Source organism: Aspergillus costaricaensis, assembly GCF_003184835.1.
Source record: "Aspergillus costaricaensis CBS 115574 unplaced genomic scaffold BO79scaffold_51, whole genome shotgun sequence".
Taxonomy (NCBI): Eukaryota; Fungi; Ascomycota; class Eurotiomycetes; order Eurotiales; family Aspergillaceae; genus Aspergillus; species Aspergillus costaricensis.
In genome coordinates, this window is record NW_020291851.1 from 1 (window position 1) to 22,699 (window position 22,699).

Genomic DNA, 22,699 nt, shown 5'->3' on the forward strand with positions numbered 1-22,699 from the left:
GAACGCGCCAAAGTGCGCAAAGCCATGGAGAATATGCTACAGAAAGCCGTCCTGAAGATTTTAGCCGTGGTTAGCCGCGATAAGGAGCACATTCCCCCGATTACTACGAGTGATTCGAATCCGTTCCCTTATCGCGTGGTTCTGAACCCCAGATCGGATGGTTGGCAGAATCGCTTCGGGTTATACTGATGCAGGCTAACCCTCCTATCCCTATCACCCTCTACTACTTCTTCCCATCCCAGTCACACACACACACACACACACACACACACACACACACACACACACACACACACACACAAAACATGTGCCCAGGCTACGGTTACCTGGACGCGAATATTGCTATGACATACATGAAAAACGATGCGCAGGGCAGGGCTGGCGCGGCAGGGCGCACATCTCGGTTATGTATGGAATGCTACCTATGTGCTTTTCCCAGGAGTAGCCCGCGCCACCACCACCCTGGTCTATTGATTTCCCATTCCGGCGTCGGTGGCGTCCACAATCACATCAACCAGCTTTGATTCTCTTGCAAGTGTATTTTACCCGCTTTGTTTGCTCCTTTTGAACATGACGTCCGTCTCCTTCAGATTTCGATCCAGAGGATGAAATGTTTCTTATACCCCCCTCATATCCACTACTCACATTTCCCGTTCATCTTCGACAGAGAAGAGAAGAGACAAGGAAGGAATGGTTGAATGAATGACCAGAGAGTCAAGTCAAATCAAGTCATTGACAATTGCTCAATTTTACCAAGAAACGGAGGCATAATGCATCAAAGTATAGCTATAATAATAATAATACCACACAGCTATGGGGGGAGAGAAAGCACAGTGGTGTCCTCTCCCTTTCCAAACCAACCAATCAACGCAAAAAGATTCAACACGCAATTCTACTTAGATTCAAGTCATGGCAATGAAAAAGGAACAGCATGAAAAAGCAACCACACACACACACACACACACAAGGATAGCCCAATTCTCGCCTGACAAGGCTCAAAGTATCGTATCGTATCAATCAATCAATCAATCAATCCATCACACCGCTTCATCCCGTTACATCGAATATTTTTCCAAACATATCGGCTTTGCAAAATTCTCCCGGAGGGAAGTCTTTCGTATTGCCTTTGTTTTGCAAAATTTCCCCCAAAAACATAAACCGAGACACAATCGACTGACTCTGTGAGTTGATCGAGATCAAGTCACAGATTCACCCCGGACTTCACGGTTTAGCTATTTACTGGTCCTTGGCGGCAGCCTCGGCCTGAGCGCGGAGGTTGGCCGAGGTGGAACCGCCCTGGAAGAAGCGGCCGAGCACGGGCTGGATGAAGGAGTGGAAGACAATTTGAGCACCGCTGGAGAAGAGGGTCAGTCTGGTTCTTGGTAATTGCGTGACTGCGGGAGGTGGATAGCTTACTTGGTCTGGGGGAGAGACATCCAGAGGACAAGGGCGAACTTGAAGATGTAGTAGAAGGCTGTATTGAAGAGTCGCGATCAGTTCATGAACGTTCCACTGCCAGAAATCATATCAATCCTTGCGAGTACTTACGGAACCAGTAAGGAGCAGAGATGGCGCTCTCAATGACGGTGAAGAAAGCGTAAACAACCCAGTACTAGAAGAATCACATGCCAATCAGTATACCGCTAGCTGACGAATGCACGTTGTCACGTGCAGAGAGATAACCTAGGCGTATGAAACACCCGAGTTATGTCGAGATAGCGGAGGGATCACGAGTAACATACCGTCAACCACTAAACGCAGAAACATGATCATCAGCACAATTTTTATCTTCAAAAAATAGTAGGGGATAAAAAGATAGAGCATACCTGCGTGTCATCGGCCTTTCCGGCGGTGAACAGAGCGTTCAGGGAGTAGTATCCAGGGATGAGGAAACCAGCGAGGTTGACGAGGAATTCACCGGCGATGTTGAAGAAGACCAGGAAGAAGTAGATGCCGACGAGGCCAAGGATCACGTAAACCTTGGGGACGGAGGTCTGACGCTCCAAGTTGTTGAGGACAGGGTACTTGGAGAGCTAAAGTGTGAAGAGGAGATGGTTAGTATTAGCTTCGAAACTGGCGGCGGCTGAGAAATATGGGAAGTAGGCAGAAATCGGAGAACAACAACACAACTTCATCCCCATCCCCCCCCCAGCTGCGAGGAATCCATTCCGCGACAAATAAACATTGTAAGACAGGAAGAAAAAAGGCTGATACAATGCCGACAGGAAGGAACCTCATCGCAGACCGATTGGGGGGGGAGGACAGGGAGGAATAGGACACAAAACCAGAAAACGCACACACGACTTACCTCCTTGTCGAGCTGGGCAATGGCGTGCTGAGCACGATCCTGGAAAGAGGCCATTTTGGAGGGAAAATGAAGATAGCAGAAGCTGTACTAAGAGAAGAATGAGAGATCTGGCTTCGTAAACTCTTGAGAAAGGGACAGCGAAAGGTCGGATTCGGTCGTTATCAGGGCGCGGCAGAGGGAGAAGAGGAGGACGAACGAGCAGGTGAGATTCGAAAGGACGAGCTGGCGGTTACGGAACCGCCAGCCGGGATGACGGTGGGGTCACGTGATGGGCTCATGACGTCGAGGGCTGGCCATTTGATTGTCCCCCAGATGACGTTCCAGCAGGGCAATCTGTTTGACCGGAATAGTAACTAGCAGATGAGAGAGTTAATCATCACAGGGTGGATCAGATGGGGATGTTGGTCGTGTGCTTGATTTCTTATGATTTTACCCTATTTTCTACTATACAGGGTATGTATGAGTTCTGGAGGGAATTACTTTCCAGACAATTCGATTGATACACTCGGTATCAGCGATGTACTACTAGTACTATGTACTATAAGTGTATGTTACGGGGGGTCTCGTCCGGGCCCCGACGGCACGGCTTTTTTTTTCCTTTCTGTGCAGCGCTTTTTTTTTTTTTTTCTGCTTTGGGGCTCCACTGGGGCTGGATTTATCCCTCACATTAAATAGTGAGTTATTGAATAGTATTAGTTATTGGACGACTCTGATATGGCTATACATAGTACTTATATCTACTGTTTCATTTCCCAACATATGTGTGAGCACACTATCCCGATGTTGAATCATAGTAAAAAAACACTCCAACCACCAAAAAGTATCTTATAAGTAGGTACGTAGTAGATAGAGAAGGGTATCTATCTTCCGACCAGGACAAAATTTAGGGCCTGCTTGAACCTAGTACCAGTAGTAGTAACTAAGGAAGTAGGTACATGAATTCTGCATCTGCATCCATCCCCCATCAACCAATAATCGAACCTCCTTCTCCTCCCCAGTAATAAAGCCCACCTTCTATACATAGTTTAGAGAGAGAGAGAAATCAACCCGGGAGGAAAGAGAGAAGATCCATTCCCGTCCCCATCCAAAAGATCGAACGAATCCCGATCGCCTACCAAAGTTCAGACTGGTTGATACGTAACAAGATCTGCAGTGCATCCAACAAAACAATCCATTCCCACACAGGTCGGAATGCAACTATCCATCTATCTATCTATCTACTTACTTTCTGTAGGTGTGGAAATTCTCTAAAGAGAGAATCACTTAGGTAAGTATAATATAGATACTAGAAGGTGCTATGATTTTCTAGAAACATTCTAGACAACAGGATCTGGTAGAAAGAAGTGGATTATCGTGTTTATGTTTGTGTTTGTGTGTGTGGGCGGAATTAGTTTCCATTCTATCCATACATTGTACTATCCCACCATCCATAAGCCTGTGAACCTGATAGGCAGAGAGGTATTCAGCTAATGAGTTAGCGAACCACGCTTTGCTTTTCAGTTCCTTTCTGGAAACAGGCTGAAACGCGAAGAACTATTGTAAAAAATATATGTCTCCAATGCGAATGTGTAGCTTGTTACTGTGCCAAGTGGATTCTTATGGTGTGTGTGAGTCTCTTGCGACCGAGCTACCAAGCAGATACCCGACCAATGTATCTAAACCCCAGCTGCTTTGGAAAATACACACAATGGCAAGTGTACATTGATAGTATTCTCTTTGTCGGTATCTCACAATCAATCTGTCTACCCTCGTAGCTATAGAATTCCACCCGGCATAATTTTGCACACCCCAACATCAAACATGGTACATTACGTAGGGCTACATTGACCGTCGCTAATAAATCACATAGTTGAAGATCCAATTACAACCAATGTCATCTTCAAAAGCGAGACTCCCCCTGGCAGGCAGAACCCTCCCAGCCGAGCCCGAAGTGACAGTGAAAGATCCACGACCTGCCCGGTCTAGACATCGTCGGCACTCAAATGAGGAAAATGGTAAAAGAGAGAGGAAGAAAAAAACAGGTGTAGTAATAGAAAATTCGAAGAGGATCCCGGGGAGAGAAGTGTAAAAGGAGAAATCGCTCGTCTTCAAATCGAATAGAGCAGTGCGCCATCAACCATCGTCCATCCCCAGCCACCAAAAGGTCACAGGAACGCCATCCACAGAGCAAAAAGTCGGTAGGGAAAAAAAATGGGGGCATATCAAAGACAGATCAAAACAGCATAGAATGTAATGTGCAGGTATTCGAAATTTTTGCAACACGTTAAACCATGTCAAGAAATAACAGCCACTATGTCTTCACCAACGTCTATTAGCAATGTCAATCAGTCTCACTGACGCCATTGCCGGCTCCTGCAGCCGCAGCGTTATCTCGGTTGCCGCTATTAAACGTGAGCTTCAGCTTTGGCGTAGCAACCGCTGAAGGTGTTTCGGCCCCCGAGGCTGCAGCAGTCGACTGATCATTTCCGCCTTGTCCACCCAGGTCATCGTAGTTGGCAAACTGTGGGTAGCCTTCGGTCTCCTTCTGGAGCTCCGCCAAACATTTTGCCTAGGCAATGTTAGTCGCTGCTCAATCTCGTCTGCTTACAGATGTCTACTCACCTCGATATCATTGGCATCCTGGAACAGGATGCTGCCATCCTCGTTGTAAGTCCGGGCATTTTGGCAAAGGAGATGGATGTCATTTCGGAAGTCCTTCAGGCTCTGATACTCCTCACGGTTGATCTTCTTCTTGATCATATCCATGGCGATCGGATTCTGAATGACCATGTAATAGTCGGGATAGTGCGACTTGGGCGGTGGCTTCATGAATGGCTCAATGATGGACCGCGTAACAGGGCCATCCTCACTGTCTGATGAATCGGCCGGCAGCTCCGCCTCCATATCCATTAACGCTTGGTATACGGTGTTGACAATGCGCTGCAGGGTGGCACGATCCTCAGGCGACAGCGTCTCGACCGGCTTGGCTTGTCTTCCCCTCTTCCGCTTTGGCTGAGGCGTTTCCTCCACTACCTCCTCAGCCTTGCGCTTCGGAGCGGGACCCCTGCGACGCTTCTTCGGCTGAGGTGTCTCGGAGTTCTCGCGGGAAGGTTCCGGTGAAGAATCACCCACTGTCTTCTTTTGACGCTTCTCCTTATTGACCCGACGCCGCTCGACCCTCGCCTCCTTCCGAGCGATAGCATCCTCGATCGTGTCATCATCCGCATCCACAGCCATAAGCCATTGTTCCTCAGTAAGACCATCATCATACCGGGTAATCTTGCGTTCACGTGCACCGCGACCAGCTAACTCGACATCGACCTCCTCAGTTACCGGGTTATCCTCCGTAAGATAGATATCGGGCAACTCTTCTTCGCACATCAGACGAGGGTACTTGTGACCAGAACCGTACGGTACGGTCTTCTGTCGGTCTTTATCAATACGCTGGAAAGTAGTCAACTCCTCGTCAGACCGCGCCATAATTTCGTTCAAATCATCATCATCCATTTCTTCCTGATCACCAATCTGATCAGCAGCCTCGGCAGTCTCCAAAAGCGTCCGCAGCAAAGCGTCACGCTCCTCGTTGGTAGACTTGTTGTCGAACTTTCCTGCTTGGATGACCTTGCCATCCATATCAAGCTTGAACTGAGCACGCTCCAAAATCTTCTCCTCAACTGAGTTGGAACTGATCAGACGCAAGATACGAACCTCATTCTTTTGGCCGATACGATGCGCACGATCCTGGGCTTGCAAATCCTGGTGAGGGTTCCAATCAGAATCGAAAATGATGACGGTATCGGCGGACTGAAGATTGAGACCCAAACCTCCCGCACGTGTGGATAGCAGGAAGCAGAAGTATTCCGAGTCTGGGGCGTTGAACAATTTCAACAGATCGGATCGATCGTCTGACTTGGTGGATCCGTCAAGACGGAGATACTTCAATCCACGAAGACGCAAGAAGTCTTCCATGATGTTCATGATCTGGGTCATCTGAAAGAACATCAGGACGCGATGGCCAGTAGCCCGGAACTTGGGCAAAATCCGATCCAAAAGCTCGAATTTACCAGCAGTACGCCAAATCAGATCATTGGTTCCTCGTCCAGGGTTCATCTGGTCTTCCACTGGCTCAAAAACGAAGGGATGGTTGCAGAGTTTTCGCAACTGCATCAGCATGTTGCTGAGACCACGCATACCGGTCTTACCTCCCTTGCCATCGCTGACGGCCATCTTGTTATGTGTAACAAGCTGCCTGTACAGCTTGGCCTGCAATGCAGAGAAACGACACTTGATGACCCTCTCTTGCTTGTCTGGAAGATCCTTCTCGACATCCTTCTTCAGACGTCTCAGCAGGAAGGGCCGCAGAACCTTGTGAAGACGACGAATCACCAGCAGTTGTTCTTCTTCGCTCAGTTCCATACGATCTTGTCCACCTGTGTTGGCAAAGGGCGTGTTGAACCACTCATCAAACGACTTGACAGACTTGAAGATATTGGGCAAAACAAAGTTCAGCAGGGCCCACAGCTCAGGAAGGTTGTTTTGCAAGGGTGTACCGGTCAAAATGAGACGGTAACGGCTGGTGTAGTATTGTGAAAGTGTGCTGCTCAGCTTGGACTGAGTATTCTTCATACGATGACCTTCATCAACAATCATGTGAGTCCACTTGATCTTGCTCAGAATCGGACGATCCTTGATGATGTACTCGTAGGTCGTCAACAGAACCTGGAAGTTGCCCCAACGGATCTGTTGCTGCTGTTGCTTACGGGCATTCGGGGGTCCCTTGTAGACAACACGAGAAACGGACGGCGCCCACTTCTCAAACTCAAGATTCCAGTTGGTAAGGGTACTGAGAGGGACGATGACGAGGAAGGGACCATTGTTCTTCTTCCTCTCGATGATGTAAGTGATTAAACTGATGGTCTGGATGGTCTTTCCGAGACCCATCTCATCAGCTAGAATACCGTTGAGGTTGTTGTTGTAAAGGGAAATCATCCACTGCAGACCCTTCATCTGGTACTCCTTAAGCGTACCACCGACAAGGATACTAGGTTGAACAGTCACCTCCTCCTTGATGCGATGTGCAACGGCATAGTAATCGATCTTCTTCTTTCCGTCGCCTTCATCTTCGCTTCCGGAGGCAATCTCCTCTTCTTCATCTTCTTCGAAGAACTGGTCTTCTTCGCCATAGCGCTCGGCCAGACTTCGTTGTTGCTCCCGAACCGAGGCAGCAAGCTGCTTAAGGAAGTTGTCGGTCTGCTTAAGAAGGTGAGAGATACGAGAATCCTTAGCCTGTCCGAGCAGCTTGAGATACGTTTCCTCGTCGTTGGCCTTAAGAGCCTGGAGACGTTGCTTGGCGGTACGCTCCACACGTCTCTGTTCTTCACGCTCCATGTGCTGGTGGTGCTGAAGCATAGCACGGCCCAGTTTCTGCATACGAGTACGCTGTTGGGCAGCAGCAGTCTGCAACTCGGCACCATGAGTAAGGATAGCCTGGAGATGATCATACTGCTTGCGCTTTTCTCTCGTTTCGCGAGCATCGCGCTGCTGTTTCTCCAACTTCTCGGTAATCCGAGCCTCCCGTAGTGATTGCTTCTTCATACGGCGATGACTCGAACGGTTCGCAGTCATGCCCAGATTGTCAAAATGGAACATCTCATTTTGGATCTGCTTCCGAAAAAGGCGTTGTTTCGGTAAAAGATTGAGCATCTTATATTCGATAAGGGCCTTGAGTTTCACAGAATCGTCTCCAGTGGCGGTATCGCTCTGGCTAGAATCCCACGCGCCAATATTGGTAGGAAGCTCGGCCAACTCCGCCTTTCGTGCGTTGATTCTGTTGTAGAGGGCTATTTCACGTTCTTCGCGCACTTGCTCGAGGTCAATTCCAGGTGGCATCAAGGCGGGAATGCGCATGCGGTTGGCGCGGGAGGCGTGGTCGGTAAAGCTGACAGACTTGGGTATCAGGTCGTAAGGCGACTGGAAGTTCTGGTAGAAATCTTTGTGCTGAGGAGCCTCTGTTGTAGCTGCAGGCTGATCAGGCTTGCTCTGGGCAGTAGCTTCCAAGACGCCTTCTGCTGCCGCGACATTCTCGGACGGAGCAGGAGTCTCCTGCTTCTTCGAAGGGAAAAGTTGCTGCTGAACGCGAGCCGGGATCGGGAGGTTCTTCGATAGCATCTTGAAAGCTAGGATTTGGTTCCTAAGCGTTGCAAGCTGCTCAGCAGAGAAACTGTTTCCAGTTCCAGCCGCGCCCTTCTGAGGTGCGCCCTGGGTTGCAGGCTGTTGACCACCTGTCGCGCTAGCATCTGGTATATTGGTATTCGTCGCGTTGGGAATGGAGGTGTTGCGACCTACGATAGTTCCGAGTCAGTGAGCAAGCCATCAATGTTATATACGATGATAGGAGATGGGACGTACCATTCATGCCATTCGCAGCGACAGCCTCGGTATTCGAGCCATTGAGCTGCTGCTGACGTTGCTGCACCTGCAACTGCTGCTGTTGCATTTGCCTCTGTTTGTGGTAGGCTTGTTGCCGCTGGAAGGCTGATAAAAGATTGTGGGCCTTGAGGTACTCAGGATCATCATGGCGAACGCCTTGTTCCTGCATCTGTTTGAATTTCTATTGAGGAGCCATGTCAGAAGATTTTACATTTGAAAGCCAATTGATTATATACTGAGAGAAAAGAAAGCAAGTAGGATAGAAGGGCGAAGTGATGGCAGTGCTTCCACAAGGGACGGAAAAGCATACCTGGAAGACCTCTTGGATTTGTTGTTGCGTGATGTTTGGCGGCAACGACATGTTTCCAGCCGCCATACTGGGTGCTGACTGGAGAGAAGCCATGGTTTAGCGCGTGGTGGACGTAGTCATAAGCGAAACGACACGCTGGGGGGCGACGTGGAAGCGACCTGGATGCGACAGGCCCCGAACAAGCGCCTAGGGAAACACGTGGGAATTGAGGACGGCGAGGGTAAATGGCAATTCGCGCAGGGAAGGGCGATCGAGTGCGCTAAGTTACTAACGTGGAGGGATGGGGGGCTCCTTATGTCGATGAATGCGACTGGTAGCGGCCTGTATCTGGACCTTGGCGACAAGTTTCGTGATGTTTGGACCAAGCCGGGGGAGACACAGGGCGGTAGGCGACAAAACAGGAGAATCAGGAAGAAGGGGGAAGGGGGTGTAGAACACGAGGATGTAGGGGTAGAAAGGACCCCAGACGGAGGGGCCGCGTTGGAAAAGGCGCGTGGAAGGCCAGTCTGGATGAAATGGAGATGGAGGGGACGGGGCTTTCGCGACTTTCCGTGCTGGTCGGGGAAACTGGCGGTGCTCAGCCTGTGCCTGTAACGAGGAGAGGCAGGCGGCGAGACGTTGGAAGAAGATTTCGTGCCGGGTCACGTGGATTCACTTCCCGCGCTCGTCGCTGACTCAGCTTGGCCTGCTCGCCGGCATACCCGCCTTGGGACTAGCGTCGTGCCCGCCCTCGGCACTCCGCGCTAACATCGGGATACTACGTTAAGGCTAGACTATTCGTGAGGTGCGTATACGAATACGCCAGCATCAAACGCCGATGACTTGATTAAGGCCTATCCCAAGGGCTAAATAATTTACACTACCAACCCGGTCTAAAAAAGAAGAAAAAAAAGAAATGCCTTATCCCTTATCCCTTATGCACCAACACGTCTGTGCAATCATCCACCACAGCTGCTGGTGCAGGCCCGAATTATCGCTGATCATCCCTTTCAGACTACTAGCGACCGTGCGAGGCTTTGCCAACTGAGTCATTAGTTGTATTCATCACTCCCCAGTAGAGATGAATACGGCGCATATGTGGTCACCCAGGCTAGACGGATTTTCCGGAAATCCGTAAGCAACAGTTTGGTATATAGCCCGCCAAATCCTCCAAGCTCCAGCTTGTTCGTAGTAAGATACACCCTGGCCAAATAAAAGAACTCAGTACTCGCCTGCACTGAGAATGGGACGCTTCATGGGAGGCGGTGGCGGCGCAGGCTTCTTGGAGCGGGGAGGCGGGGGTGGAGGGGCCTTCTTGTTCAGTGGTGTGCCGTTCAAGGTAGTAGAGCTGGACTTTCTCGAGACAGCACCTCCATACGAAGAGACTGGAGATGGGTTCCGGCCCATATACGTCCTCTCGGGACTGGTGCCGCTAACAGGACTAGCATCCTCCGACTGCTCCATGTACGGATCAACATATGGTCTGCCCATGGTCCGGGACTGCACGCTATTTCTGCGACCAATATAGTTGTCACTGGCTGCGCGAGATGGCCATTGGTATGTGCCAGGAGATTGCTCTTGGCGCAACTGCGTAGGTCCCTCAAAGGTCGAGGTTCTGTTCAGAACAGGTCTCTGAGAGTAAGCATCTGGCGGGTAGACCTCTCTGGCAGAGGGCTCGATCGAAGATGCCCTGGTCGATCGGATGATAGGACGCAGATCAGCCGTGTTGTCGGTCTCCTCATGTAGTGGTTCATAGCGTTCATGATAGGAATGCGCAGTGTTTGAGCGAGGGCGTCCTGGACGACGGGTGCTGGGAGGCTGAGCTCTACTAGTACGTTAGCATGACGAGGTAGATCAATATGTCGAATATGCTCACCTGTTTGGCCACTCATATTTGAGTTGCAGAAGAACATCACGACAGCGCTCGTGGTAGTCAAGCTGAGCCTCCAAGAACGCTTCCAGGTTCGCAACACCGTCAACTTCGGAATCCTTAATGTCCTGCATGCGCCGAGACACATCATCATTGGCCTCTTCATATTTGACCTTCTGGGTCCGGAGCTCTTCCTCCACGCGGAAGTCTTCCCTCTTCGCCTTCTCCATCTTTGAGAGGGACGTATCGTAGGCCAGACGTCGGCTGTCAAGCTTCTTGCGAGCAGCCTATAGAACATCGGGTCAGCACCTCATACCACTCAATTGGCGCTTGCAAACTCCGTCATACCTGGTACTCTTTCATCTGAGTCAAGGAATGCTCCAGCGACTCAAGCCACCCCGCATTCACCTGCGAGATGTAAGCGTCCTGGAGACGAGCCAGGCGCTCCTCAGCCCTTCCAAGCACTGTGTAATAATGACATTAGAATAGGAATGCGATGTGACATTTGTGTTGGCTTACTGGTCATGCAGCGGCCGTAGTCAGAGTTCGCATCGAAGTCTTCGCCATGGCCAACCATGCTACTACCCAGATGAGCAATGGGCAAGGTCTTTTCCTTATCGTCACCTTCGCTCCGCTTCGAAATGGACTTGATGTAAGAGCCAGTCGCCTTGTGGATACGGTCAATTCCTAGATGAGGGGGGCGCATGAGTCAATAAGCTGGATAAATACCATACGTCTTGAGTGTTGTGATGCTTACCTTCGTGGCGCACGTTCATCTCCGTCTCCATTGCTTTGAAGTCATCAGAGAGGGTGGTTTTGGCCTCTCCGCCCATTCTCTCCCCCGCCCATTGCTTGAAGCGATCGAACTTGCGATTGACGTTCATGTTGACGGATTATGATAGTGGATAGAAAATAGAGTGGGAAAACGAATGTTGTATTGATTCGAGGTTTATGCTTTAGAGAAACGAGGTTACTATGCGACCAGAAACCAAGCTAAACCGTCTAGATGAAGTCTGTTTCTAGAATCGAGGGTTGTTGCAAGAGGGGTTGAAACGAAAGAAACACGATTCGTAAGAAGCACGCTGCTGCGTATGAGACAAAAAGATGGCGCCACAGCCAGGAGGCGAGAAGTGAGAAAGAAAGCAGAAAAAGAAAAGGGTAGGTGGTAGAAAATGGTGCAGCAGAGTTGCGACAGACAAGGAGGAGGGACGGGTTGGGTCTTAAGGGAAGGCTCGAAAAGGGTGACAGGGGAAATTACTAGTTAGCAGGTGGGATCATTTTTTTTTCCATTTACTATTATTATGCCTATTGATTAGTATTAATATTATTATTTTAATTTTATTATTGCTAACCATTATTTTTTTTTTCCGGGCAAGAGAGAATATTATTAGTAAATCCGGGGCAGCGATTGCGACCATGGCAGTGTTGATCGAGGAATGACAGACAGCAACGAGACCACAATGCTATTGCCAATCGCAAGCGGGCCAGACAGCCAGACAACTCTCCAATGGAGAGCTGGTTGCACGGAAAGCGCCACATTGCCTTTTCAAGGTTCCCAGCAGAATTTCTCCCCCACCAACACTCGACAAAACCGACCCGGGAAAAAGAATTTGGTCGCATGGTGACTCTGCCCCATCCCCTTCTATCTTTCACAAGTGGCATGCTTTATGAACTGATTCTACTCTTCCTGAACCCTGAGCAGCCAGTATCTCCAAAGCAACCATCATACGGAACGGAGTGCGAAGCAAACCAAAGTCCCTGTGATGGATGGAGGGTTCGATCCCTCCAATGGCCAGTGGAGGCGGGGCCAGAACCGCCATAATTAAGTTCGGTTGGCCCAGCAGGATGAGGTGTACCTGAAACCTAGCAGCTCCCCTATCTGGAATTTCCAACTAGTGGGTTGGTCTACTTTAGCTGGTTTTAGCCAAGGTACAGATGCAGTCCGGTGGCACAGCCAGTTGATAAGTTGCTGACGAAGGCCTATCATTATCATCGACCAGCAAAACCGGGTTTGTCAAAAGGACCTGAGCGGATCTGGAGGTGTATCAGAATTGAGAAGCGTCATAGGCCAGAGCAGATTCTGGACTGCCGGATGTGACACGCGTTTGTGGGCCATTGCAGTGGGGATCCACTGCCGTCGATTGGCGGTCGATGGCCGATGGTCAGTCCCAAACGTGGTCCTCCATTGGAAGCTCTCTTTGCCACCGGTTGAGTCTCGTTCTATTTTCAGAACAGACTGTGGGCGGCTACCTACCCAGCAGCCAGATGGTCTAGATACACCGTCTTGTGAGTCTGGAAGTCCAGACAGTATCAAAAAGGTTGGTTCATTCGATCAAAGAGTTACTATGATGCTTAAGAAGCTCAGGGTAAAGCTTCTGTTCTTTGTAGGTGGGGCTGCCCCAATGATGAACTGTAGGCTGTGTAGAGATCTCCCACAGGATGTTCGGAAGGAATTCATGAGAAATCCAACAACAAGCAAATATGGTTCAGGGTCCAAAGCGACAGACACGGCAGAATGGGCCCCTACTGTATAGTACGTATTTTGTACCGACAATCCTCCCTCTGATCATGACTCTACACGGTAAGCTGAAAGCGCCAGCGTTGGACGCGATCATCAGACCATGATGCAAGACCCGGTCAATGCATCGACAACAACGGTTATTGGTGAGCCATGAAAGCTTATCTGGCAAGAAACAGTAGGTAAAATTACGACCACGTACCGCTGGAATAGCACTGCAGTGTTCAATTGCATGGCGTTTGCTTTACATTGGGTGAGGGCACAAAGTATCTCAGGATGATCTTATCCGGGGCTCCAAGACATGATTCGTAGATCCTGCGATTAAACCTATCAAGAGTCATGACGACCATGAACCCACATCTCTTTCTCAATCTGAAACAAACATTCGATGCGGAGGTCATGGTCAAACGGGCAACGATCACACCTTGTGTTTGAGAGAGAAAGGAGACCCCTACACGGAGAAAAGTGGGACCCGAGGATCAAAGGCGGGTTAGAGGCACATCTCAACACCACCACAGTGCTCAACGCCTCGGTACTAACGCAGGGATGCTAGCATTCAGTTCCTGCTTCTTATTAAGTACACGAAGGTGAGTCCGCTGCATGAAAGCTCTGTGGAGTAGTTAGTACTAGTACTAGTATGGTTCGAGAAACAAGTTGGTTAGGGCGATAAAATGCTTCGATGTTGTTTTATATATTAGTAGTGAATTGCCCAAGGCACCGAAACAAGCCAGGCCTGACAGACCTAGAAGGCTCGAAAGAAGACAAAGGCGATACTGGATATGGTGGCATACTCACAGGCCAAGGTCTTAAGGTTGCAGCTTGAATAAATGTATGGGAGACGCTCAAGCTGTTTTCTTCGCAGTCACGTGTCGTACGCTCCGCCCCTTCGCTATCATTCCTCTAACTCTCCTATACCTTGAGAATTGGACTGTTCATTAAATATGGCTTCTTCCTTATTTATAGACCTCGATGGAAACCCCCTACACGATAAAGAGGTCTTGGGTTACGGGAGAACTGGGGTAGTGACCTGTCGTGACAATGTCGCGGTCAAGATTCCCTTGAGACATCCGTGGAGTAGCGACGAGGACGTGCAAACAAATAAAGAAGTTCTTGAACGTGAGCAAGGCATCTATCATCGTTTGAATCTTTTCCCAAGGGAGCATATTGACTGTATTGTACCTTGTCTCGGGCTCCACACAAATGCCACACACCTCGGTTATATGGAGAATGGAGATCTACGAACTTACATGGCAGAGAATCAGCCATCTCGTGCACTCCAGATTACATGGTTTCGTCAAATGGCCCAAGCCCTTGAACAGATTCACGATAAACGCGTGCTTGTGGCAGATGTTGCAACTCGCAATTTTCTGCTGGATTCAGATTTATCTATCAAAGTCTGCGACTTCAGCGAAGCATCTCTTTTACCCATTGATACTGTCATGGAAACGGCGGATGACGGTGGATTTTCCATACAAACAGACCTTGGTCAGCTTGGTGCAGTGATGTACGAAGTGATCACTCGACAAAAATGTGACTTCGATCTCTTCCAAGAGGGAATTCCCCTAGACGGCCGAGCTATTTGGCCACGGCGAGACTCACTTCCTAGTACCGATGGGCTCTGGCTCGGCTCAATCATTGAAAAGTGCTGGGTCGAAGGGGGTTTCCAAAACGCACATGCCTTGTCACAGGCACTGTACTCGGTTGATATAGCGCACACCAGTCTCTGGAGCAAGCTAACGTCCATGTCCCTTTGGGATCGCCAAGGCCATTTTAGAAACTCCGTCGTCATGCTTGCAGTGGTAGTCACTGCTGTCGCAATAGCTGGTTCTTGGACCAGAAGTTAGCCATTGACCAGGGGTTGATTCTATATAACAGAGCTTTTCTTGCATGTCGATTAATAGCTGTTTATAGAGAAGATACCTTGAGTTGTTTGGTTTACTTGTACAGCCACCAGAGGCATTCAATCATCAAGATACCCTGTTCCAGGTTATCTACGCTAATTCCAATTCGGGATAAGTGAGTGTCCACCTACAAATTCTGGAGATCAGGGGAGCTCTTAAAATCATCATCAATGCAATTATTTCGATCACATTCAAACCGTGTATCCGCAAATTGAAGGCGGGATCCCAGACAAGTTCAATTGGATGCACTGACAGAACCGACTGGAGCACCAAGCCAATCCATCCCTTGTCTCACTCCACCCCTGAATACGAATACGTAAGTCATCAACATCCGCGGTAAACCCACCACCAAGACATTTATTTAGCAGATACGCGTATACAACCTACTGTGAGGTCCCATTGAGGCAGTGCATGTCATGCGACAGGATCGCATAATCTAAAATCCCCGTTTCCCTTAGAAGGTCTCATTCCTCCTCATCCTAAAACACATCGGGTGCTTAAAACAACTTAAAAAGTATATATCTACAGCGCTCCATCACCCAATGCAAGCGTTTCATCAACCGAACACCCTCCCCCAACGCCAACGCCGTAAGAACCCACTGCACGCCAAGCCAGAAGTTCCTCATGATCTTGCACCGGGTGTACATCCTGCATAGCAACAGTACTAGCAGGAACCATGAACCCATCGTCCTCCTCAGCGGCTAGCAAAACATCAAAGTCATTCCACAGAACAGCCCCATTTCCATGACCACCACATCCATCACTCTCTCCACCAACCCAATCCCTACACGCTCCCTCCCCATCACCACCCATCCCCTTCTTCCCTTTCATGACAATATCACCCACATACCTCCCCACCGTAACGCCCACAACCCTCTTAAACACCCTATGAAAATGACTCGGCGTCAGTCCCGCCTCCGCCGCCAGCATCCGCAACGTCGGTTTCGAGCCCGCTTGCACAGAAGCCCGGATTGTCTGACATGCTCTCTGGACTGAGTGGATCTGCGGATGGAAGATAGTAGTAGTACCACCACCAATACTACTAGGAGTAGTTGTGGTATTACTATTCGCCCCCAACAAGTTGTGGTTGTTGTTATTGTCGATGACAATCTCGGGTTTGCAGCGCTTACAGGGGCGAAACCCTGCGCGCTCGGCCTGCGAGGCTGTATCGTAGAAGCGAACGTTAGCTCGTCGGGCGAGGCGCGCGGGACAGGTTGGGCGGCAGTAGATTTTCGTGGTGAGGACGGCGTATACGAAGGTGCTGGTGTATCTTGGGTCGCGGGTTTGGATGGCGAGCCAGCGGGTGGATGTGGATGATGTGGAGGGGTGTGGTTTTGGGAGGGGGAGAGGGGGGAGGGTTTGGGATGGCGGCATTGTAGATATAGTGGTAGTGGTTATCATTGGGGAGGTATTTTGTATATGTAAGTAGCTGAGCAGTCTGTGGTGATAGTTATATGTTCTTGAATTTCGCCTCCATTTATTCTTGAGCGATATTGGGGTACATGGTATTTGGCTGTGATTGGTCACTTTGAGAGCAAGGTTTCGTATCTCGGTTGCTGCAGTGTCATGCATCATTGACATTTCATCTTACATTTTTCATAGTGATACTATGAGGAAAACAATGGAAGGCCTCTAAAACCTATGTGTTTCCCCCTGATTACATCAGGAGTCTTGTATGATGACAATGAAGAATATATTCAGAGTCTGGTGAGAAAACAGATATATATCCGATCTGAGCACAGGCACTGCGGTAAGAGGATAGTCTGTGCTCAACCATATTCGTAATTAGCAGGAATGTTATGGCGTCTGTCAACTAATCGATCCACAATACCACGTAGTATCTGGGGAGATAGTACTATTATCGGTGGCTGTACTATTGATTCTGGAGAATGGCGGGTATCCAAGGCACCATTGGATATTGTTCGCCTTCAGTCCTGCTAGTAAACAGTGGACAGAAAAATATTACAGTATCCTCGGAAGTTAAACCCCGTCAATCTGTCAGCCTCTGAGCGCTCGCTTACACCTATGTGAAGAGCAGGTAGCGTATAAATACTGATACTAGCAGACCCAGGCAGAAGAGCTGAGCGAAGCAGACGCAATTGCACCATGGGAGTCTAGTTCTAATCCTCGCATGGCTGGCTCAAGATCGATTCTGGTACAAATCGCGCAATACGGTTCCTAAACGGGCCTGAAGACTTGGGAAAAAGATCTTCCTAGTTCTACCGTTTAAAATAGGATATCTCAAAAAAACATGCACCCGGATTTGAATTTTTTGAACCCATTTCTTTTGCTTTGGTCATCATGAGAATATTTGGTGGCCACGACCTAGATTCGCTAAGGACGCGTGGGAGATTATCCGCAGTCGCCTAAGTACATATGCCTCATAGCAAAAGAGCATTTTCAACCCGTCACAAAGAAAACTCCACACAATATCACGCTTAGTCCTTGGTCTTCTGGGTACCACGGAGCAGACCAGTTCTCCGGGCAGCGATAAGACCGGCTTTTTGACCCTGGGCAGCGTAGCGGGAGATGGTCGAGGCCTTACCAATGTGCTGGTGGTTACCACCACCGTGAGGCTGTAGAGAAAACATGTCAGAACCTGTAGATAAATCGACCAAATCATCCAAGGGAGCCTTACGTGATCCACGGGGTTCATGGCAACACCACGGGTCTTGGGCCAAGAGTTGCGCTTGACAGCGAACTTGTGCTTGGCGCGAGAAGCCTCTGTAGGGAATCTGTTAGCCATCAAAGTCCTCTTCCGTAACCGCATTTTCTCCAAAGATAGATCCAATGGAGCCGGATTTTCGGAGACATACTGAGCAAAGGCTTGTCGGTACGACCACCACCAGCGACAATACCGATCATACCACGGGCGGTGTTCTTGACGACCTTCTTGGCACCGGAGGGGAGCTTGACACGGGTCTTGCCCTCCTCAGGGTTGTGGCCGATGACGGTAACGTAGTTACCGGAGGTACGACCAAGAGCACCACGGTCACCAGCCTTCTCCTCGACGTTGGTAACAACGGTACCCTCAGGGACGGAGGCGAGGGGAAGGACGTTTCCGACAGTCAGGGCGGCGTTCTTTCCGGCGTAGACGAATTGACCGGTGTACATGCCCTCGTTGGCGATGAAGGTCTCGGTGATGGTCTTGAACTTGTAGGGGTGACGGAACTGGACCTTGGCGAGGGGAGCACCACGGCCGGGGTCGTGGATGATCTCCTTCACGACACCACGAGTGTATCCATGACGCTCAGCGTAGTCGAGGGTGCGGAACTGGGCAGGAGCCTTGTTGAGACGGGTGTTTGCCGCTGTCGAGCGAGAAAAAATTGTATCAGTAAAAAATTGATCTGGAGATGCAGCGAATTTCGCTTCAATCTGAATTCTGCTGGTCGCACTCACTGAAAATGGATCCACGACCCTTCCTCTGGTTGCGGATCACGCGACCCATGGCGACTGTCTATATAGGAACCTGGACGTTAGTATTGAGAAAGTTCCGCCTGGCGACCTTGTGGTGGGAGAGTTCGAGTTCTCGTACCTCAAAATGCTAAGATTGGGCTTGTCGGGTTGGTGTTGAGAATTCGTCGGCGAAGGGCTGTGTGGGCTTTAGGGTGGAAGTCGCTAATCTAACCGCGCTAGGACTAGTGTGGTTTTGTGGGCGCGGCTGCGTGGCGCGGGTCGCCTTCTTACTAAGACGGTATAACTAACGTTGGACTTAAGCGGTTAACGATCATATCTTGCTTGCATTTGGTGAACTCTGCTATCATCAGAGTAAAGAAAGATTATTATGACTGCAAAGTAGTGAGGTTGCTGATGATATGCAGCCGTTGTCAGTATTTAATTTCCTTCTAGATACATACTGTCCCTTCTTCCTGAATTCCACACTTCATTAACTCGTTCTTATTGAACTGCCGCTTCCCATTCATCTATCCTGTCTCTGTCCCGGTCACTTGCGGTTTAATCATGTCGGATTCCATCTCTTGACAAGCAGTATTCCTCCTGCTGCTGCCACCTGAGATGTCCTTGCAGTGGGCTATTGATTCAAGCCACCGCCTTTTAATATCTGACCCGGGCTGACCTGGCTTAATAGCACTATTGTCTTACTGGCGTCTCTATATTACTTGGATATTTTCTCCATGTAAACAGATCATACTGGTTCAGAATGGTCAAATTTGATCATCCGGGTCAGCGAAACGGGATCTTGATGTTTGCCGCATCTCGTTCCGTCGTTGGGCTTTCTACATGTCCCCGGGCCGCCTCAGGGTCACCCACCGATCCGCAATTTCAAAAGGTCACAAAGTGTACCCGGGCAAACGGGATCTGACGCGCCTGGGGAGACTGCCACAAGGTTATCCTGGCTTCTTCACGCCACCAGGCTGCTTAATGTGGATCGACACACTGTCCTTGTCACATCCAGCGACCCGAATGTTGACAACTTCTTGCAGAACTGTATGTCTGCTTAAGGGAACGTCGCCCAAATGCCCTCAGAAATGATGTTAGGGCAAGACCCAATGTCTGAACCCTGAAGGACTAAGTCGCGCTGTTTGACGATTAGTTACACTCCTTCGTTGTTGGAGCGGATGCTCGGGTAGTATTGATCTATTAAGAGATTCGAATTTCATGATCCAAAGCTACTTTGCACTTAATGACACTCATCGATGAAATCTTCTGAATGTAGTCTGTTCCGCGGACCTGTTGCGCGTTTGATGGAGCTCAGTTCGCGATAGCGAATGTGTTATCGTGATTGGGTGTTGATCATCCCTGGATAAGGGCTGCTCTCGATGATGCCAGACAGGCCAGGCGCGTAAAAGCCGCGCTCCAACCCAAGTAGGTAGCAGTAGCGTAAAGTAGAACTTCTGCCGCGGATTCGCCCGCTCTGTCTTGCCTCACCACCACCACCTGCGGACATCACCACAAACATGTCGAACATGTCCCTCTCAGACTCGGACCTATCGTCGCTTTCGTCGGCGCCTCCGTCCGATGAAGAAACGGGCTCCATGGCCATTGATGAGCCCGTCGGCATCACGAAATACTTCAAGAAGGAGTCCGAATCTCCGCCGCCGAAGCGGGAGCCCTCACCACCCCACGAATATGTGTTGGCGGATAATCCAGATATTGCAGTATGTTCCGGGAGAATTCTACGATGATCAAGACTCTTTTAAAGCTCTTTAGACGCGTTTGGCACGTTTCCTGATCATGTTTGCTGACCTGTCGCAATGTGTAGTTCATTGTAATGTTCCGTGCGCGTTTTAACGATGCGTTCCCGCGATCTACACCACACTTTGGACCACAGGACGTTGAAAGAGGCGTCGCGGAATCTCCTCCAGGCGATCATATTGAGAGATTGTTATGTGCATTTCTTGGATTGGTATTGAACCGGAAGAAGGATGTCGAGTATGACTGCCTCCTACGCCCCAGACCCTACACTCTTGGGAGATCCGACGGGGAGCTCCTTTTCGACCACACATGTGTCAATGCTGGTTACCATACATCAAAGCTAACTCGCTCAATCAATGCGCAGTCGGAATCACTACCAGCGTCCCTTGGAAGAGGCGATCCAAACTCATGCTTCTCAGTGGCCTAAGGCTTGGCAAGGCAAGAACCCTTTGCACGGGGGTCGCACATTCGCAACCATGTCGCCAGAAGAACGCGTACGTCGCCTAACTCGAACCAAAACCACCGAGAGCTCGCATACTGACATTGTCTAGTTGGTGTTACTGAAATCCTTGATCCTCTGGTCCCTTGCCTCGTCCGATGCCATTCAAGCCAAAATCAAAGAGTCCTACAAACAGGCACGCCACGAAGACGACCTGAACCAACCACTCTCCGTCCAACCGTGGGGCCGCGACGGCCTCAAGCGCAGATACTGGCTCATTGAAGGATTGGATGATACACATTTCAGACTGTACCGCGAGGGCAACCCAGCCCTCAAGAATGTTACCTGGTGGAGTATCGCGGGAAATATCCCTGAGTTGAAGGCAGTTGCGGATAGACTTGACGGCGAGAAAAGCATCCACTCCAAGAAACTCAGTGAGCGGATAAGGAACTCTATACCCCGCTTTGAGGGCTCAGAGGAGGTAAGCCGTCGCTTCTATTTGTGGTTCTTTTCATCGGTGCTTACTAGTGGCAGAAACGCAAGCGTCGAGACTACCGGATTGCGCGAAAGGCGGCATTCGCTCGGCCAGAGCCTGGCTTCTCCTTATATGAAGGCCGTACACGCGGAAAGAAACTGAAATACACCTACTCCGATGACGAGGACATCTTCTCTGATGGCCTTCCTTCTACACGGCGCTCAACGCGCAACACCTCCGGAATTTCCACACCCCCAGAACCAGCCGGCCCCAGATTCACAGCCAGTGGTAGGCAAATACGGTCTCGCGCGGGCGGCCTTTATGGCGAGACGTTATTGAGTGGACAACGCGAGGATGGCGATGCTGGCGACGAGGGTAGACCCACAAGGGGTCGGACGACGCGAGCAAATGGATATACAGAGTACGACGATGAAGAAATGGATGAAGGTTCGGAAGGAGGACAATCCAGCGGAAATGAGTGGCAAGGGAACGAAGGCGAGGAAGAAGAGGACAACGAATTCGAGGGCGACGACGAAGAGGAGCTGAGTGGTGATGAAGCAGTGATGAACGGAGAACCACCAAGCCTTGTGGTACAACTCAGGTACAATAAGGACAAGGTCCCAAGTAGCCCCAATGGCCCAACAGAGGAACCCTTACAGCAAGATCCGAAGAGCATGGAGGATGTGGCTAAACCGGTCACGGCGACCGGTGCGGAAGATGCACTGCAAGGACAACCACCACCCGCAGTGAACGGGCAGAGCTCCCAACCAGACGTTGTCGCAAAGACTCTACCGGATGCTGCGCCCGCAGCCCAAGATGTCACCACAACTGACACTTCTGCCAAAGTCGATGTATCGCAGCCGACTGCGACTGAGACGAAGACCCAAACAGCTTAGAAAGAATGAAATTAGGCAAGACTCATATACTACAACAAACTCAGTACCAATGGTCGATTCCCCTGGTCTCGATAGAGTTATCCACCGAAATACGATATTTCTTGTCAGACTTGAGATATAACTCGCTCACATCTTTCTTCAAGGCGTTTTCTGTTCGTGGGTGGTATTTGTCGGGTCAAGCTTTGCGGCAAAAAATTGTGCTGTTATTAGAAATGCGACGTGTGTGATATGGAATTCTACCGTGACTGCTATATAGCAGGATGAATATGGGCGTGAATCTTGAATCGATCGGTATCGGTTTTAGAGAGATGAGGGATTATTTGACCCCAAGATATAATCTGTCATACTACTACTATATGGAATACCAGATGGACGGACGGACCTCTTGCTAGGGCTGCTATGCGCTATGTACAGTATTTAAATTGCAAGTTTGGGATGAAA

General features: G+C 49.8%; 9 protein-coding genes across 9 annotated transcripts; 4 read left to right on the forward strand and 5 right to left on the reverse strand.

The window, feature by feature from the left end:
* Positions 1-742: 742 nt before the first annotated feature.
* yop1 (putative membrane biogenesis protein (Yop1)) lies at positions 743-2,498 on the reverse strand. The gene is made up of 6 exons (XM_025683073.1): positions 2,309-2,498; positions 1,827-2,033; positions 1,743-1,751; positions 1,549-1,612; positions 1,417-1,474; positions 743-1,354 (listed from the first exon to the last, which is right to left on the reverse strand). Exons 1-6 carry the CDS (start codon positions 2,360-2,362, stop codon positions 1,237-1,239), a joined length of 510 nt encoding a protein of 169 aa, XP_025534479.1. The 5' UTR covers positions 2,363-2,498; the 3' UTR covers positions 743-1,236.
* A 2,004-nt stretch (positions 2,499-4,502) lies between these two features.
* BO79DRAFT_66226 (putative RSC complex subunit (Sth1)) lies at positions 4,503-9,330 on the reverse strand. The gene is made up of 4 exons (XM_025689567.1): positions 9,027-9,330; positions 8,696-8,897; positions 4,910-8,628; positions 4,503-4,856 (listed from the first exon to the last, which is right to left on the reverse strand). Exons 1-4 carry the CDS (start codon positions 9,117-9,119, stop codon positions 4,629-4,631), a joined length of 4,242 nt encoding a protein of 1,413 aa, XP_025534480.1. The 5' UTR covers positions 9,120-9,330; the 3' UTR covers positions 4,503-4,628.
* Positions 9,300-9,792, forward strand: BO79DRAFT_125429 (uncharacterized protein; the record flags this gene model as incomplete). Its single annotated transcript, XM_025677958.1, has 2 exons — positions 9,300-9,411; positions 9,554-9,792. Coding segments are annotated over 2 exons (351 nt in total), but the record flags the coding sequence as incomplete, so codon positions are not given.
* A 434-nt stretch (positions 9,793-10,226) lies between these two features.
* BO79DRAFT_204169 (BAR domain protein) lies at positions 10,227-12,051 on the reverse strand (the record flags this gene model as incomplete). Its single annotated transcript, XM_025681767.1, has 5 exons — positions 11,633-12,051; positions 11,395-11,562; positions 11,224-11,339; positions 10,882-11,162; positions 10,227-10,833 (listed from the first exon to the last, which is right to left on the reverse strand). Exons 1-5 carry the CDS (start codon positions 11,757-11,759, stop codon positions 10,227-10,229), a joined length of 1,299 nt encoding a protein of 432 aa, XP_025534482.1. The 5' UTR covers positions 11,760-12,051.
* On the forward strand, positions 12,048-13,946 carry BO79DRAFT_233054 (uncharacterized protein; the record flags this gene model as incomplete). The annotated part of the gene is made up of 8 exons (XM_025684269.1): positions 12,048-12,135; positions 12,389-12,496; positions 12,703-12,815; positions 12,997-13,082; positions 13,241-13,287; positions 13,462-13,539; positions 13,832-13,882; positions 13,912-13,946. The coding sequence occupies 8 exons, from the start codon at positions 12,048-12,050 to the stop codon at positions 13,944-13,946; spliced, it is 606 nt and encodes a 201-aa protein (XP_025534483.1).
* A 382-nt stretch (positions 13,947-14,328) lies between these two features.
* On the forward strand, positions 14,329-15,340 carry BO79DRAFT_277433 (serine/threonine-protein kinase HT1). The gene has a single exon (XM_025687817.1). It carries the CDS (start codon positions 14,335-14,337, stop codon positions 15,235-15,237), a length of 903 nt encoding a protein of 300 aa, XP_025534484.1. The 5' UTR covers positions 14,329-14,334; the 3' UTR covers positions 15,238-15,340.
* Positions 15,341-15,816: 476 nt separating this feature from the next.
* mpt (putative DNA repair and transcription factor Ada) lies at positions 15,817-16,668 on the reverse strand (the record flags this gene model as incomplete). Its single annotated transcript, XM_025681768.1, has 2 exons — positions 15,817-16,286; positions 16,359-16,668. The coding sequence occupies 2 exons, from the start codon at positions 16,666-16,668 to the stop codon at positions 15,817-15,819; spliced, it is 780 nt and encodes a 259-aa protein (XP_025534485.1).
* Positions 16,669-17,507: 839 nt separating this feature from the next.
* On the reverse strand, positions 17,508-18,869 carry BO79DRAFT_240976 (60S ribosomal protein uL2). Its single transcript, XM_025685077.1, has 5 exons — positions 18,830-18,869; positions 18,694-18,751; positions 18,111-18,602; positions 17,933-18,018; positions 17,508-17,870 (listed from the first exon to the last, which is right to left on the reverse strand). Exons 2-5 carry the CDS (start codon positions 18,740-18,742, stop codon positions 17,733-17,735), a joined length of 765 nt encoding a protein of 254 aa, XP_025534486.1. The 5' UTR covers positions 18,743-18,751; positions 18,830-18,869; the 3' UTR covers positions 17,508-17,732.
* Positions 18,870-20,210: 1,341 nt separating this feature from the next.
* BO79DRAFT_182453 (uncharacterized protein) lies at positions 20,211-22,589 on the forward strand (the record flags this gene model as incomplete). The annotated part of the gene is made up of 5 exons (XM_025680222.1): positions 20,211-20,411; positions 20,516-20,685; positions 20,813-20,942; positions 21,000-21,368; positions 21,422-22,589. 5 exons carry the CDS (start codon positions 20,211-20,213, stop codon positions 22,256-22,258), a joined length of 1,707 nt encoding a protein of 568 aa, XP_025534487.1. The 3' UTR covers positions 22,259-22,589.
* Between the last annotated feature and the right edge of the window lie 110 nt (positions 22,590-22,699).

Bases quoted from the DNA above. Each gene is read 5' to 3' on its own strand.
- BO79DRAFT_240976 (XM_025685077.1), bottom strand. From the start codon at position 18,742: ATGGGTCGCGTGATCCGCAACCAGAGGAAGGGTCGTGGATCCATTTTC. The intron at 18,603-18,693 runs GTGAGTGCGACC...CTCGCTCGACAG, and splicing joins GGGTCGTGGATCCATTTTCA to CGGCAAACACCCGTCTCAAC. The intron at 18,019-18,110 runs GTATGTCTCCGA...GATTCCCTACAG, and splicing joins TACCGACAAGCCTTTGCTCA to AGGCTTCTCGCGCCAAGCAC.
- yop1 (XM_025683073.1), bottom strand. From the start codon at position 2,362: ATGGCCTCTTTCCAGGATCGTGCTCAGCACGCCATTGCCCAGCTCGAC. The intron at 2,034-2,308 runs GTAAGTCGTGTG...TTCACACTTTAG, and splicing joins TTGCCCAGCTCGACAAGGAG to CTCTCCAAGTACCCTGTCCT. The intron at 1,475-1,548 runs GTAAGTACTCGC...TCTTCAATACAG, and splicing joins CTCTGCTCCTTACTGGTTCC to CCTTCTACTACATCTTCAAG.
- BO79DRAFT_66226 (XM_025689567.1), bottom strand. From the start codon at position 9,119: ATGGCTTCTCTCCAGTCAGCACCCAGTATGGCGGCTGGAAACATGTCG. The intron at 8,898-9,026 runs GTATGCTTTTCC...GCTCCTCAATAG, and splicing joins AAATCCAAGAGGTCTTCCAG to AAATTCAAACAGATGCAGGA. The intron at 4,857-4,909 runs GTGAGTAGACAT...AACATTGCCTAG, and splicing joins AGGATGCCAATGATATCGAG to GCAAAATGTTTGGCGGAGCT.
- BO79DRAFT_277433 (XM_025687817.1), top strand. From the start codon at position 14,335: ATGGCTTCTTCCTTATTTATAGACCTCGATGGAAACCCCCTACACGAT.